At 39.0% G+C, this 14,430-nt stretch overlaps 2 protein-coding genes across 7 annotated transcripts in view; one reads left to right on the forward strand and one right to left on the reverse strand.

The window, feature by feature from the left end:
- LOC139415772 (aminoacyl tRNA synthetase complex interacting multifunctional protein 1b) overlaps positions 1–6,061 on the reverse strand; it is a 30,165-nt gene extending 24,104 nt beyond the window's left edge. For 2 of the 5 annotated variants that reach the window (XM_071163857.1, XM_071163856.1), the window contains exon 1: positions 5,897–6,032. In XM_071163857.1, the coding sequence (XP_071019958.1) occupies positions 5,897–5,934 (38 nt within the window). In that variant the 5' untranslated portion in view covers positions 5,935–6,032. Of the gene's footprint in view, positions 1–5,896 lie in introns of all 5 variants that reach the window. The other 3 variants (XM_071163853.1, XM_071163858.1, XM_071163854.1) reach the window with 2 other exon arrangements.
- A 7,803-nt stretch (positions 6,062–13,864) lies between these two features.
- LOC139415790 (phosphatidylcholine:ceramide cholinephosphotransferase 2-like) overlaps positions 13,865–14,430 on the forward strand; it is a 742,387-nt gene continuing 741,821 nt past the window's right edge. Inside the window, exon 1 of one of the 2 annotated variants that reach the window (XM_071163881.1) lies at positions 13,865–13,964. The gene's annotated coding sequence lies outside the window, so the exon portion shown is untranslated. The remainder of the gene's footprint in view (positions 13,965–14,430) is intronic. The other variant, XM_071163880.1, reaches the window with a different exon arrangement.

Genomic DNA, 14,430 nt, shown 5'->3' on the forward strand with positions numbered 1-14,430 from the left:
AGCTTCTCTATCAAATCTAATCAGTATATTTGACCTCTCAGCTTCTCTATCAAATCTAATCAGTATATTTGACCTTTCAGCTTCTTTATCAAATCGAATCAGTATATTTGACCTCTCAGCTTCTCTATCAAATCTAATCAGTATATTTGACCTTTCAGCTTCTTTATCAAATCGAATCAGTATATTTGACCTCTCAGCTTCTCTATCAAATCTAATCAGTATATTTGACCTTTCAGCTTCTCTATCAAATCTAATCAGTATATTTGACCTTTCAGCTTCTCTATCAAATCGAATCAGTATATTTGACCTCTCAGCTTCTCTATCAAATCTAATCAGTATATTTGACCTTTCAGCTTCTCTATCAAATCTAATCAGTATATTTGACCTCTCAGCTTCTCTATCAAATCTAATCAGTATATTTGACCTTTCAGCTTCTCTATCAAATCTAATCAGTATATTTGACCTTTCAGCTTCTCTATCAAATCTAATCAGTATATTTGACCTCTCAGCTTCTCTATCAAATCTAAACAGTATATTTGACCGTTCAGCTTCTCTATCAAATCTAAAAATGTCAACCTTCGAAAATGAACAACAACGACAAATGGTTTGATGAAGAATGCAAAAAACCTAAGAAAGAAATTGAGAAACCTGTCCAACTGTCACGTTCTGACCTTAGTTCCTTTGTTATGTCTTTGTTTTAGTATGGTCAGAGCGTGAGTTGGGTGGGTTGTCTATGGTCTTTTTTCTATAATTTGGGATTTTCTGTGTTCGGCCTGGTATGGCTCTCAATCAGAGACAGCTGATTGAGAATCATACTTAGGTAGCCTGGTTTCACCTTTGAGTGGTGGGTGTTTATTTTCTGTGTTCGGCCTGGTATGGTTCTCAATCAGAGACAGCTGATTGAGAATCATACGTAGGTAGCCTGGTTTCACCTTTGAGTGGTGGGTGTTTATTTTCTGTGTTCGGCCTGGTATGGTTCTCAATCAGAGACAGCTGATTGAGAATCATACGTAGGTAGCCTGGTTTCACCTTTGAGTGGTGGGTGTTTATTTTCTGTGTTCGGCCTGGTATGGTTCTCAATCAGAGACAGCTGATTGAGAATCATACGTAGGTAGCCTGGTTTCACCTTTGAGTGGTGGGTGTTTATTTTCTGTGTTCGGCCTGGTATGGTTCTCAATCAGAGGCAGCTGTCAATCGTTGTCCCCTGATTGAGAATCATACGTAGGTAGCCTGGTTTCACCTTTGAGTGGTGGGTGTTTATTTTCTGTTCTGTGTTTTGTTGCACCGTTCAGGACTGTTCGTTTTGTCGTGTTTTGTTTTTTTTCAGTGTTTCATTCTTTATTAAATGACAATGAATACTTACCCACGCTGCACCTTGGTCCTTTATTTCTCCCGACGACAACCAATACACCAACCAAAAATATAGAGACCCAGAAACCCCTGAGTCTACGCCTTCACTACGGTGAATCACTAAAACAATACAGAAATACACTACGGGAACAGCACGTCAGATCATCAGCTCAATGTAACTGAAGAATCCATGGAGTCGAACCACTTCTGGGAAGAAACAAACAACAACACGAAGAGTTATCTATCCAAAAACAGAGATGTATGGATAAACCACTTCTCCAATATCTTTGTCTCTATAACAAAGAACAAACTGCAAAAACATATACATGATCAAATACAAATCTTAGAATCAACTATTAAAGACCAGAACCCACTGGATTCTCCAATTACATTGAATGAACTACAGGACAAAATAAAAACCCTCCAACCCAAAAAGGCCTGTGGTGTTGATGGTTTCCTCAATGAAATGATCAAATATACAGACAACAAATTCAAATTGGCTATACTTAAACTCTTTAAACACTATATAGACCTAAAGACACAATATAGACACTATATAGACCTATAGACACTATATAGACCTATAGACACTATATAGACACTATATAGATAATATATAGACCTATATACACTATATAGACACTATATAGATAATATATAGACCTATATACACTATATAGACACTATATAGACCTACAGACACTATATAGACCTATAGACACTATATAGACCTATAGACACTATATGGACACTATATAGATACTATATAGACCTATATACACTATATAGACACTATATAGACCTACAGACACTATATACACACTATATAGACCTACAGACACTATATACACACTATATAGACCTACAGACACTATATAGACACTATATAGACCTATATACACTATATAGAGACTATATAGACCTACAGACACTATATAGTCCTACAGACACTATGTAGACACAATAAAGACCTACAGACACTGTATAGACCTACAGACACTATATAGACCTATAGACACTATATAGACACTATAATGACCTACAGACACCATATAGACCTACAGACATGATATAGACCTGCATACACTGTAAGACCTACAGACACGATATAGACCTACAGACACTATATAGACACTATATAGACCTACAGACACCATATAGACCTACAGACACGATATAGACTTGCATACACTGTATAGACCTACAGACACTATATAGATCTATAGACACTATATAGACACTATATAGACCTACAGACACCATATAGACCTACAGACACTGTATAGACCTACAGACACTATATAGACCTATAGACACTATATAGACACTATATAGATCTACAGACACCATATAGACCTACAGACACAATATAGACCTGCATACACTGTATAGACCTACAGACACTGTATAGACACTATATAGACCTACAGACACGTTATAGACACGATATAGATACTATATAGGCCTATAGACACTATATAGACACTATATAGACCAACATACACTATATAGACACTATATAGACCTACAGACACGTTATAGACACTATATAGACCTACAGACACTTTATAGACACTATATAGACCTACAGACACTATATAGACCTACATACACTTTATAGACACTATATAGACTTACAGACACTATATAGACACTATATAGACCTACAGACACTATATAGACCTATAGACACCATATAGATACTATATAGACCTATATACACTATATAGACACTATATATATCTACATACACTATATAGACACTTTATAGACACTATATAGACCTACAGACACCATATAGACCTATAGACACTATATAGACCTACATACACGATATAGACACTATATAGACCTACATACACTATATAGACCTACAGACACTTTATAGACACTATATACACCTACATACACTATATAGACCTATAGACACTATATAGACCTACATACACTATATAGACACTATATAGACCTATAGACACTATATAGACCTATAGACACTATATAGACACTATAAGGACCTACAAACACGTTATAGACACTATATAGACCTACACACACTATATAGACATATAGACACTATATAGACCTATAGACACTATATAGACACTATAGGAACCCACAGACACTTTATAGACACTATATAGACCTACATACACTATATAGACCTATAGACACTATATAGACACTATATAGACCAATATACACTATGTAGACCTATAGACACTATATAGACCAATATACACTATATAGACATTATATAGACCTATAGACACTATATAGACCTACAGACACTATATAGACCTACAGACACTATATAGACACAATATAGACCTACAGATACTCTATAGACCTACAGACACAATATAGACCTATAGACACTATAAGGACCTACAGAAACGTTATAGACACTATATAGACCTACACACACTATATAGACATATATATATAGACCTATATACACTATATAGACACTATAGGAACCTACAGACACTTTATAGACACTATATAGACCTATAGACACCATATAGACACTATATAGACCTATAGACAATATATAGACACTATATAGACCTACATACACTATATAGACACTATATAGACACTATATAGACCTACAGACACCATATATACCTATAGACACTATATAGACCTACATACACTATATAGACACTATATAGCCCTACATACACTATATAGACCTACAGACACTATATAGACCTACAGACTTTTTATAGACACTATATAGACCTACATACACTATATAAACCTATGGACAAAATATAGACCTATAGACACTATATAGTCCTACATACACTATATAGACCTATAGACACTATATAGACCTACAGACACTGTATAGACCTACAGACACTATATAGACCTATATACACTATATAGACCTATATACACTATATAGACACTATATAGACACTAGATATACCTACAGACACTATATATACCTATAGACACTATATAGACCTATAGACACTATATAGACCTATAGACACTATATAGACACTATAAGGACCTACAGACACTTTATAGACACTATATAGACCTACATACACTATATAGACCTATAGACACTATATAGACCTATAGAAACTATATAGACCTACATACACTATATAGACCTATAGACACTATATAGACACTATATATACCTACAAACACTATATAGACCTACAGACACTATATAGACCTATAGATACTATAAGGACCTACAGACACTTTATAGACACTATATAGACCTACATACGCTATATAGACACTATATAGACACTATATAGACCTACAGACACTATATAGACACTATATAGACCTACAGACACTATACAGACACTACATAGACCTACAGACACTATATAGACCTACAGACACTATATAGACCTACAGACACTATATAGACCTATAGACACTATATAGACCTATAGACACTATATAGACCTATAGACACTATATAGACCTATAGACACTATATATACCTACAAACACTATATTGACCTACAGACAATATATAGACCTATAGACACTATAAGGACCTACAGACACTTTATAGACACTATATAGACCTACATACACTATATAGACACTATGTAGACCTATAGACACTATATAGACACTATATAGACACTATATATACCTACAGACACTATACAGACACTATACAGACACTACATAGACCTATAGACACTATATAGACACTACATAGACCTACATACACAATATAGACACTACATAGACCTACAGACACTATATAGACCTACAGACACTATATAGACACTATATAGACATACAGACACTATATAGACCTACATACACTATATAGACACTATAAGGACCTACAGACACTATATAGACACCATATAGACCTATAGACACTATATAGACCTACAGACACAATATAAACACCATATAGACACCATGTAGACCCTATATAGACCTACAGAAACTATATAGACCTATAGACACCATATTGACACTATATAGACCTATAGACATTATATAGACACTATATAGACCTATAGACACTATATAGACCAATAGACACTATATAGACCTATAGACACTTTATATACCTACAGACACAATATAGATACTATATAAACCTACAGACACTATATGCTACAGTTTTGGCATTGTAAGCTATCAAAACTCATAGACCTACAGATCCAGGCTCAATGTAAGGTTGACAGAGAGAGAATAAGAGAAGGCCCTACAGATCCAGGCTCAATGTAAGGTTGACAGAGAGAGAAGAAGGGAAGGCCCTACAGATCCAGGCTCAATATAAGGTTGACAGAGAGAGAATAAGAGAAGGCCCTACAGATCCAGGCTCAATATAAGGTTGACAGAGAGAGAATAAGAGAAGGCCCTACAGATCCAGGCTCAATATAAGGTTGACAGAGAGAGAAGAAGAGAAGGCCCTACAGATCCAGGCTCAATATAAGGTTGACAGAGAGAGAATAAGAGAAGGCCCTACAGATCCAGGCTCAATGTAAGGTTGACAGAGAGAGAAGAAGAGAATGCAGGTATAAAAAGTAGTTACCTGTGTCTGTGGTGGGGTGGGTTATGTTTTTCAGCCATGGTAGAGAGAGAAGTTGCCGAGGCGTTGGATATAACTGGCCAACTGACCGACTGACATCTGGGGTTAACACTTCTCTCTCTATCCCCCAATCAATTTCTTCCTCTCTCTCTCTCTGTCTCTGCCTCTCTCTCTCTCTCCTTCTCTCTCCCACATAGCTGACATTCTTCAACTAAGCACAACAGCAGGTGCGCTCACGGATCAAGTTCGCGCCAGTCTGTGGCCGTACCGCTCCTCCGCATCTTTCCCTGCGTGCCATGACATGAGCCTGTAGTGCACTGGGCCATACAGCCTTGGCCGCATACCACCCGTGGCAGGGTCGGGTTCAGGGAGAGGAGGGGAAATCTACAGACGTAGGATCATAATTTGATCACTATTTTGTTGCTGAGAATTTCCTATCAGGATATGCAAACTTGTAAAAAGCCTCGTAAAAGTTTGTCATTTCCACTTTAAAATGTCCGATATGATTTGGTCTCAACGAAAAACGTATCAACCCCCACAAAACATTATAGCTGGATTATGTAACTTTTTTTGGGGGGGGGGGGCGACCCAGACCAAATTCACATAGAAATGTGAGTTATAGATCTGTCTCATTCAAAGCCAGTCTAAGAAGACAGTTCTATGTGCATTATTTCTACGCTTCCGCGCTCAAGTTCAGTTTTAGATTTATTTTTTTGTCCACCAGCTTTAAACAGCTGAAAATACAGTACAATATTTTTGGTTATGGAAAATATATTTCACAACGGTTTAGATGGTACATTGTTGGTTAAGGGGATTGTAAGTAAGCATATTCACGGTAAGGTCTACCGGTTGTGACAAATACATGTGACAAATACAATTTGATTTGATTCTCTACACAATAACTGCTTGTTTTGCCACACAAACTGTAACTAGGTGAATTAGTAAAGTTTTGGTAACCAGGAAATGACAAGAGTGATTTCTGCATATAGCACCTTTAATTATAGCCATATCCACATGATAATTCACATTTCCTGTCGCTGCAAGGATTATTTTCCTGCTGTCGTTAACTGGCTCAAATGAAGATCTTACATCTGTAGGGGGAAGATATGAGGAGACGGGGGACATCGGGACTAAAATAAGACCGCAGCTGTTCTTGAGACCAGAAACTAAGACGTGTCTTAAAGAAAATAACAACTCGCTGTGTTTCATTTCAATCAAATTACGTTGAAACAATGTGGAATAGACGTTAAATTGACGTTTGTGTCCCGGTGGGAAACGGTCAACAGGCCTCTAGGTGATATTAAACCTGTTAGTACGTACAAGTAGTTCACCTCTATCTCTCTCCATCAGGGTTGGGGGTCAATTTGAATTGAAGAAAAAAATCTTTGACGTAAATAGTTTCTCCATTTGAGCTTACTAAATAAGAAGTCATTGGAAAAATACACTACCATTCAAATATACACTAACATCCCGGAGTCGCCTCTTCACTGTTGACGTTGAGACTGGTGTTTTGCGGGTACTATTTAATGAAGCTAGGGAATTTAGGGAATCTGTTAGTAGCTAACAGCTAGGTATAGTGTTATAGTCTGGATCTGTAGGCAATCTGTTAGTAGCTAACAGCTAGGTATAGTGTTATAGTCTGGACCTGGAGGGAATCTGTTAGTAGCTAACAGCTAGGTATAGTGTTATAGTCTGGATCTGTAGGCAATCTGTTAGTAGCTAACAGCTAGGTATAGTGTTATAGTCTGGACCTGGAGGGAATCTGTTAGTAGCTAACAGCTAGGTATGGTGTTATAGTCTGGACCTGGAGGGAATCTGTTAGTAGCTAACAGCTAGGTATAGTGGTATAGTCTGGACCTGGAGGGAATCTGTTAGTAGCTAACAGCTAGGTATAGTGTTATAGTCTGGATCTGTAGGGAATCTGTTAGTAGCTAACAGCTAGGTATAGTGTTATAGTCTGGACCTGGAGGGAATCTGTTAGTAGCTAACAGCTAGGTATAGTGTTATAGTCTGGACCTGGAGGGAATCTGTTAGTAGCTAACAGCTAGGTATAGTGTTATAGTCTGGATCTGTAGGGAATCTGTTAGTAGCTAACAGCTAGGTATAGTGGTATAGTCTGGACCTGGAGGGAATCTGTTAGTAGCTAACAGCTAGGTATAGTGTTATAGTCTGGATCTGTAGGGAATCTGTTAGTAGCTAACAGCTAGGTATAGTGTTATAGTCTGGACCTGGAGGGAATCTGTTAGTAGCTAACAGCTAGGTATAGTGTTATAGTCTGAACCTGGAGGGAATCTGTTAGTAGCTAACAGCTAGGTATGGTGTTATGAACCCTACTAGTTTAAGTAGTACAAGTCTTCAATACTCACTTGACCTCTTCGTCCCAAATTACTCCCATTTCCCTATTTAGTGTACTACTTTTGACCAGAGTGCACTATATAGGGAATAGGGCTCTGGTCTATAGTAGTACACTATATAGGGAATAGGGCTCTGGTCTATAGTAGTACCACTATATAGGGAATAGGGCTCTGGTCTATAGTAGTACCACTATATAGGGAATAGGGACACATTTGGAATGGAGACACTATCATTCTCTAAAGATATACTGTTTAGTCCTTCCTCATCACTCAGTGAACATCAGCTTGCCTGAGAGAGAGAGAGAGAGAGAGGGGGTATAGGGGCGGCAGGTAGCCTAGCAGTTAAGAATGTTGGGGCCAGTAACTGAAATGTTCACTGGTTCGAATCCCCGAGCCAACTATGTGAAAAAATCTGTTAATGTGCCCTTGAACAAGGCACTTAACCTTAATTACTCCTGTAAGTCGCTCTGGATAAGAGCATTTGCTAAACTACTAGAATGTAACATTTAGAGGGTGAGGGGGGGAGTGAATACTTAGGTTCCATGTGTAATTGCATGGCACAGTCTGTTCAACACTCCAAATGTATTTTTCATTGACCAATGGCGCCCTCTGATGGTGAAAATAGCACAATGCCTCAAAACTCATATCCTCCCTCTTCACTGTATTGAGCCCCCTAAAGGTCAAAAACAGGGGAATGGTTCTAAACCGAACTCCTCCATTCATTTTTTCACAGGGAATTTTTTTGAAACACTTAAAATAAGGGCTGAGTTTTGTGTAGGCTTTACCCTGACCCTTACCCTTTCATGTCAATATCTTTGGACAGGGTGACTTTTATCAATATACTTGGCTCTATTTACTCTCAGATTTGACATGGTAATCAAAACGCCACGTCAGGGTAGACCTACACGAAACACAGCCCATATTTGAAGTGCTTCTAAAATCCCCTATGGGGGGAAATTAATGGTGGAAAAAACAATTGGAACTATTTCCTTGTTTGACCCCTAGGTTTTATGGGTATTATGACTCATACTGTGGTCCTCTATAAGTATGCAGTCATATGGTCTATTGTTATACCCTGTAGGTCGAAGCCATAGACATTGAAACCAGTAGCACGTGGTCCTGTGTGACGACAAATGTCAGAATGGATCAGTATTTAATGAAATATCTAGTAGTCAGAATGGATCAGTATTTAATGAAATATGTAATAGTCAGAATGAATCACTATTTAATTAAATATGTAGTAGTCAGAATGGATCACTATTTAATGAAATATGTAGTAGTCAGAATGCTAACGTATAGAATTGTTTTAAGATGGTCATAAAATAGATCATTTCGACATTTAATTTTTTTATCTTAGGACCCCTGTAGGTACAAAAATATATATAAACAGGCCTCCCGAGTGGCGCAGCGATCTAAGGCAATGCATCGCAATGCTTGAGGCGTCACTACAGACCCAGGTTTGATCCCAGGCTGTGTCACAGCCGGGCCGTGACCGGGAGACCCATGAAGAGGCGCACAATTGGCCCAGCGTCGTCTGGGTTAGAGGAGGGTTTGGTCGGTCGGGATTTCCTTGTCCCATGGCACTCTAGCGACTCCTTGTGGCGGGGCTGGGCGCCTTCAAGCTGACTTCGGTTGTCAGCTGGGCGGTGTTTCCTCCGACGCATTGGTGCGGCTGGCTTCTGAGTTAGGTGAGCAGTGGGTCAAGAAGCAGTGGGGGTCGTGCTTGGCAGGGTCGAGCTCTCGACCTTCACCTCTCCCGAGTTGCAGCAAGACTGGATATCATGAAATTGGAGGGGAAAAGGATAAAAGTACACACAAAAAAAGTATATATAATTATATACAGTACCAAGTCAACAGTTTGGACACACCTACTCATTCCAGGGTTCTAGAACACCTACTCATTCCAGGGTTCTAGAACACCTACTCATTCCAGGGTTCTAAAACACCTACTCATTCAAGGGTTCTAGAACACCTACTCATTCCAGGGTTTTTCTTTATTTTTAAACCCTGTATGACTGACAGTAAACCCTGTATAAACCCTGTATGACTGACAGTAAACCCTGTATAAACCCTGTATGACTGACAGTAAACCCTGTATAAACCCTGTATGACTGACAGTAAACCCTGTATAAACCCTGGATGACTGACAGTAAACCCTGTATAAACCCTGTATGACTGACAGTAAACCCTGTATAAACCCTGTATGACTGACAGTAAACCCTGTATAAACCCTGTATGACTGACAGTAAACCCTGTATAAACCCTGGATGACTGACAGTAAACCCTGTATAAACCCTGTATGACTGACAGTAAACCCTGTATAAACCCTGGATGACTGACAGTAAACCCTGTATACACCCTGTATGACTGACAGTAAACCCTGTATAAACCCTGTATGACTGACAGTAAACCCTGTATAAACCCTGTATGACTGACAGTAAACCCTGTATAAACCCTGTATGACTGACAGTAAACCCTGTATAAACCCTGTATGACTGACAGTAAACCCTGTATAAACCCTGTATGACTGACAGTAAACCCTGTATAAACCCTGTATGACTGACAGTAAACCCTGTATACACCCTGTATGACTGACAGTAAACCCTGTATAAACCCTGTATGACTGACAATAAACCCTGTATAAACCCTGGATGACTGACAGTAAACCCTGTATAAACCCTGTATGACTGACAGTAAACCCTGTATAAACCCTGTATGACTGACAGTAAACCCTGTATAAACCCTGGATGACTGACAGTAAACCCTGTATGACTGACAGTAAACCCTGTATAAACCCTGGATGACTGACAGTAAACCCTGTATAAACCCTGGATGACTGACAGTAAACCCTGTATAAACCCTGGATGACTGACAGTAAACCCTGTATAAACCCTGTATGACTGACAGTAAACCCTGTATAAACCCTGGATGACTGACAGTAAACCCTGTATAAACCCTGTATGACTGACAGTAAACCCTGTATAAACCTTGTATGACTGACAGTAAACCCTGTATAAACCCTGTATGACTGACAGTAAACCCTGTATAAACCCTGGATGACTGACAGTAAACCCTGTATAAACCCTGTATTACTGACAGTAAACCCTGTATAAACCCTGGATGACTGACAGTAAACCCTGTATAAACCCTGTATTACTGACAGTAAACCCTGTATAAACCCTGTATTACTGACAGTAAACCCTGTATAAACCCTGTATGACTGACAGTAAACTCTGTATGACTGACATTAAAGCCTGTATGACTGACAGTAAACCCTGTATAAACCCTGTATGACTGACAGTAAACCCTGTATAAACCCTGTATGACTGACAGTAAACCCTGTATAAACCCTGTATGACTGACAGTAAACTCTGTATGACTGACATTAAAGCCTGTATGACTGACAGTAAACCCTGTATTACTGACAGTAAACCCTGTATAAACCCTGTATGACTGACAGTAAACCCTGTATAAACCCTGTATGACTGACAGTAAACCCTGTATAAACCCTGTATGACTGACAGTAAACCCTGTATAAACCCTGTATGACTGACAGTAAACCCTGTATGACTGACATTAAAGCCTGTATGACTGACAGTAAACCCTGTATTACTGACAGTAAACCCTGTATAAACCCTGTATGACTGACAGTAAACTCTGTATAAACCCTGTATGACTGACAGTAAACTCTGTATGACTGACATTAAAGCCTGTATGAATGACAGTAAACCCTGTATAAACCCTGTATGACTGACAGTAAACCCTGTATAAACCCTGTATGACTGACAGTAAACCCTGTATAAACCCTGTATGACTGACAGTAAACCCTGTATAAACCCTGTATGACTGACAGTAAACCCTGTATGACTGACATTAAAGCCTGTATGACTGACAGTAAACCCTGTATTACTGACAGTAAACCCTGTATAAACCCTGTATGACTGACAGTAAACCCTGTATAAACCCTGTATGACTGACAGTAAACCCTGTATAAACCCTGTATGACTGACAGTAAACCCTGTATGACTGACATTAAAGCCTGTATGACTGACAGTAAACCCTGTATTACTGACAGTAAACCCTGTATAAACCCTGTATGACTGACAGTAAACCCTGTATAAACCCTGTATTACTGACAGTAAACTCTGTATGACTGACAGTAAACCCTGTATGACTGACAGTAAACCCTGTATTACTGACAGTAAACTCTGTATGACTGACAGTAAACTCTGTATGTCTGACAGTAAACCCTGTATTACTGACAGTAAACCCTGTATGACTGACAGTAAACCCTGTATTACTGACAGTAAACCCTGTATTACTGACAGTAAACCCTGTATAAACCCTGTATGACTGACAGTAAACCCTGTATAAACCCTGTATGACTGACAGTAAACCCTGTATGACTGACAGTAAACCCTGTATGACTCACAGTAAACCCTGTATAAACCCTGTATGACTCACAGTAAACCCTGTATAAACCCTGTATGACTGACAGTAAACCCTGTATAAACCCTGTATGACTGACAGTAAACCCTGTATAAACCCTGTATGACTGACAGTAAACCCTGTATAAACCCTGTATGACTGACAGTAAACCCTGTATAAACCCTGTATGACAGTAAACCCTGTATAAACCCTGTATGACTGACAGTAAACCCTGTATTACTGACAGTAAACCCTGTATGACGTCATCGTGCAGCCATCTTGGTACTTCCAAGGGGTTTTAAACTCTCGTAGGGGATCTGCTTATACATAATAGTCTAGGTCTGATAACTCACCAGAGTTGGATTCATTCACCTCTAGGAAAAGGATAAAAAAAAACAGCCAACACTGGAGTCTAGTCGAGGCTACTTTCAGTTTCAACAACCAATAAGAACAACAGTTGACTCCTCCTCATGTTATTCTGTCATTATAACCTGGGAGTGGGCTGCTGGTCAGGATGTGTCACACAGAGTTGTTGGTTATTTACTGGAAATTAGTTATTACCAAATGGCACCCTACATAGGGCTCTGGTCAGAAGTAGTGCACTATATATAGGGAATATGGTGCCATAGGGCTCTGGTCAGAAGTAGTGCACTATATATAGGGAATAGGGTGCCATAGGGCTCAGGTCAGAAGTAGTGCACTATATAGGGAATAGGGTTCCATTTGGACTCATGGTGTTGTCCAGTCAGTCACGGGGGTAGCCTCATCTGAAACTAAATTAGAGAGCTGAGGTGAAACGTTAACTAAACAGCTGATCTGAGTGACTTATATTATGCCCCGGAGTCAGGGACAAGACAGTCCCTCATGATGACGGTGAGTCATTTGAGCTCGAGCTTCAACAACGTTCTGGAACGGGCGGATCGTTTAACGAGAAGTGACTCACTGAGAGGGGAGTGGCCTTGGTGTACCTTATTTGGGCCGGGAGAACCAGTTATCTGCAATCTTTTTTTTTAAAGACCTTTAAATTTAATCGACACCTTTTTATATGAAATTGGGCTATTATAAAAATATATATATATATATAGAAATGCACATTCTGAATAGTTTTGAAAATGTATCAAATGTAATAGGAAGCTATAGGGGCGTGTTTTGCTGAAGAGGGCGTGTCTTGTCTGACAGGAGGGGAGCTGTGATTTACACACCCAAGGTAAGAGAAGACAACTCAACATAGAGGAGGAAGACAAAAAAGGTCACAGACTTGTTTCGAACTTTCACGTTACTGAACACAGGTAAGCTGTTTTTTTTATGTGGGGATACATTGTTTAATTAGCCTAACTTGAGAACGTTTGTTGGTTTCATTTCCCTAAGAGCGCAGGTAAAAAGTTTTAAGAGTTAGAGAAGGTGTTGTCGGTCGCCATAGCTCACCTTTCAACAGGTGAATTGCTCCCGACTGGCTTTGCGGGTCGAATATCCAGTTAATATTAAAGACTTAACTATTTCCAGTACTTAAACACAGATCCTAACTTATATTTCACCTACGTAAATCCTTCATGTTATTATCGCCCGGTGAGAATGATAATATTTGTTATATACCCGTATGTTGTGATGATGGCGGCGAGAAGGGTTGCTTACTTTGAGCCTGTTCCATTACGCCGATTATGTTGCAAAACGGAATGCCACGGGGAGGGACCTAGCTGAATGTGTCCAATAGAAACTCTGGTTTTGTTTTGTTTGGTTCTTAATTAAACTGTAACC

The sequence above is a fragment of the Oncorhynchus clarkii genome, chromosome 9 (assembly GCF_045791955.1).
Source record: "Oncorhynchus clarkii lewisi isolate Uvic-CL-2024 chromosome 9, UVic_Ocla_1.0, whole genome shotgun sequence".
NCBI lineage: Eukaryota > Metazoa > Chordata > Actinopteri > Salmoniformes > Salmonidae > Oncorhynchus > Oncorhynchus clarkii.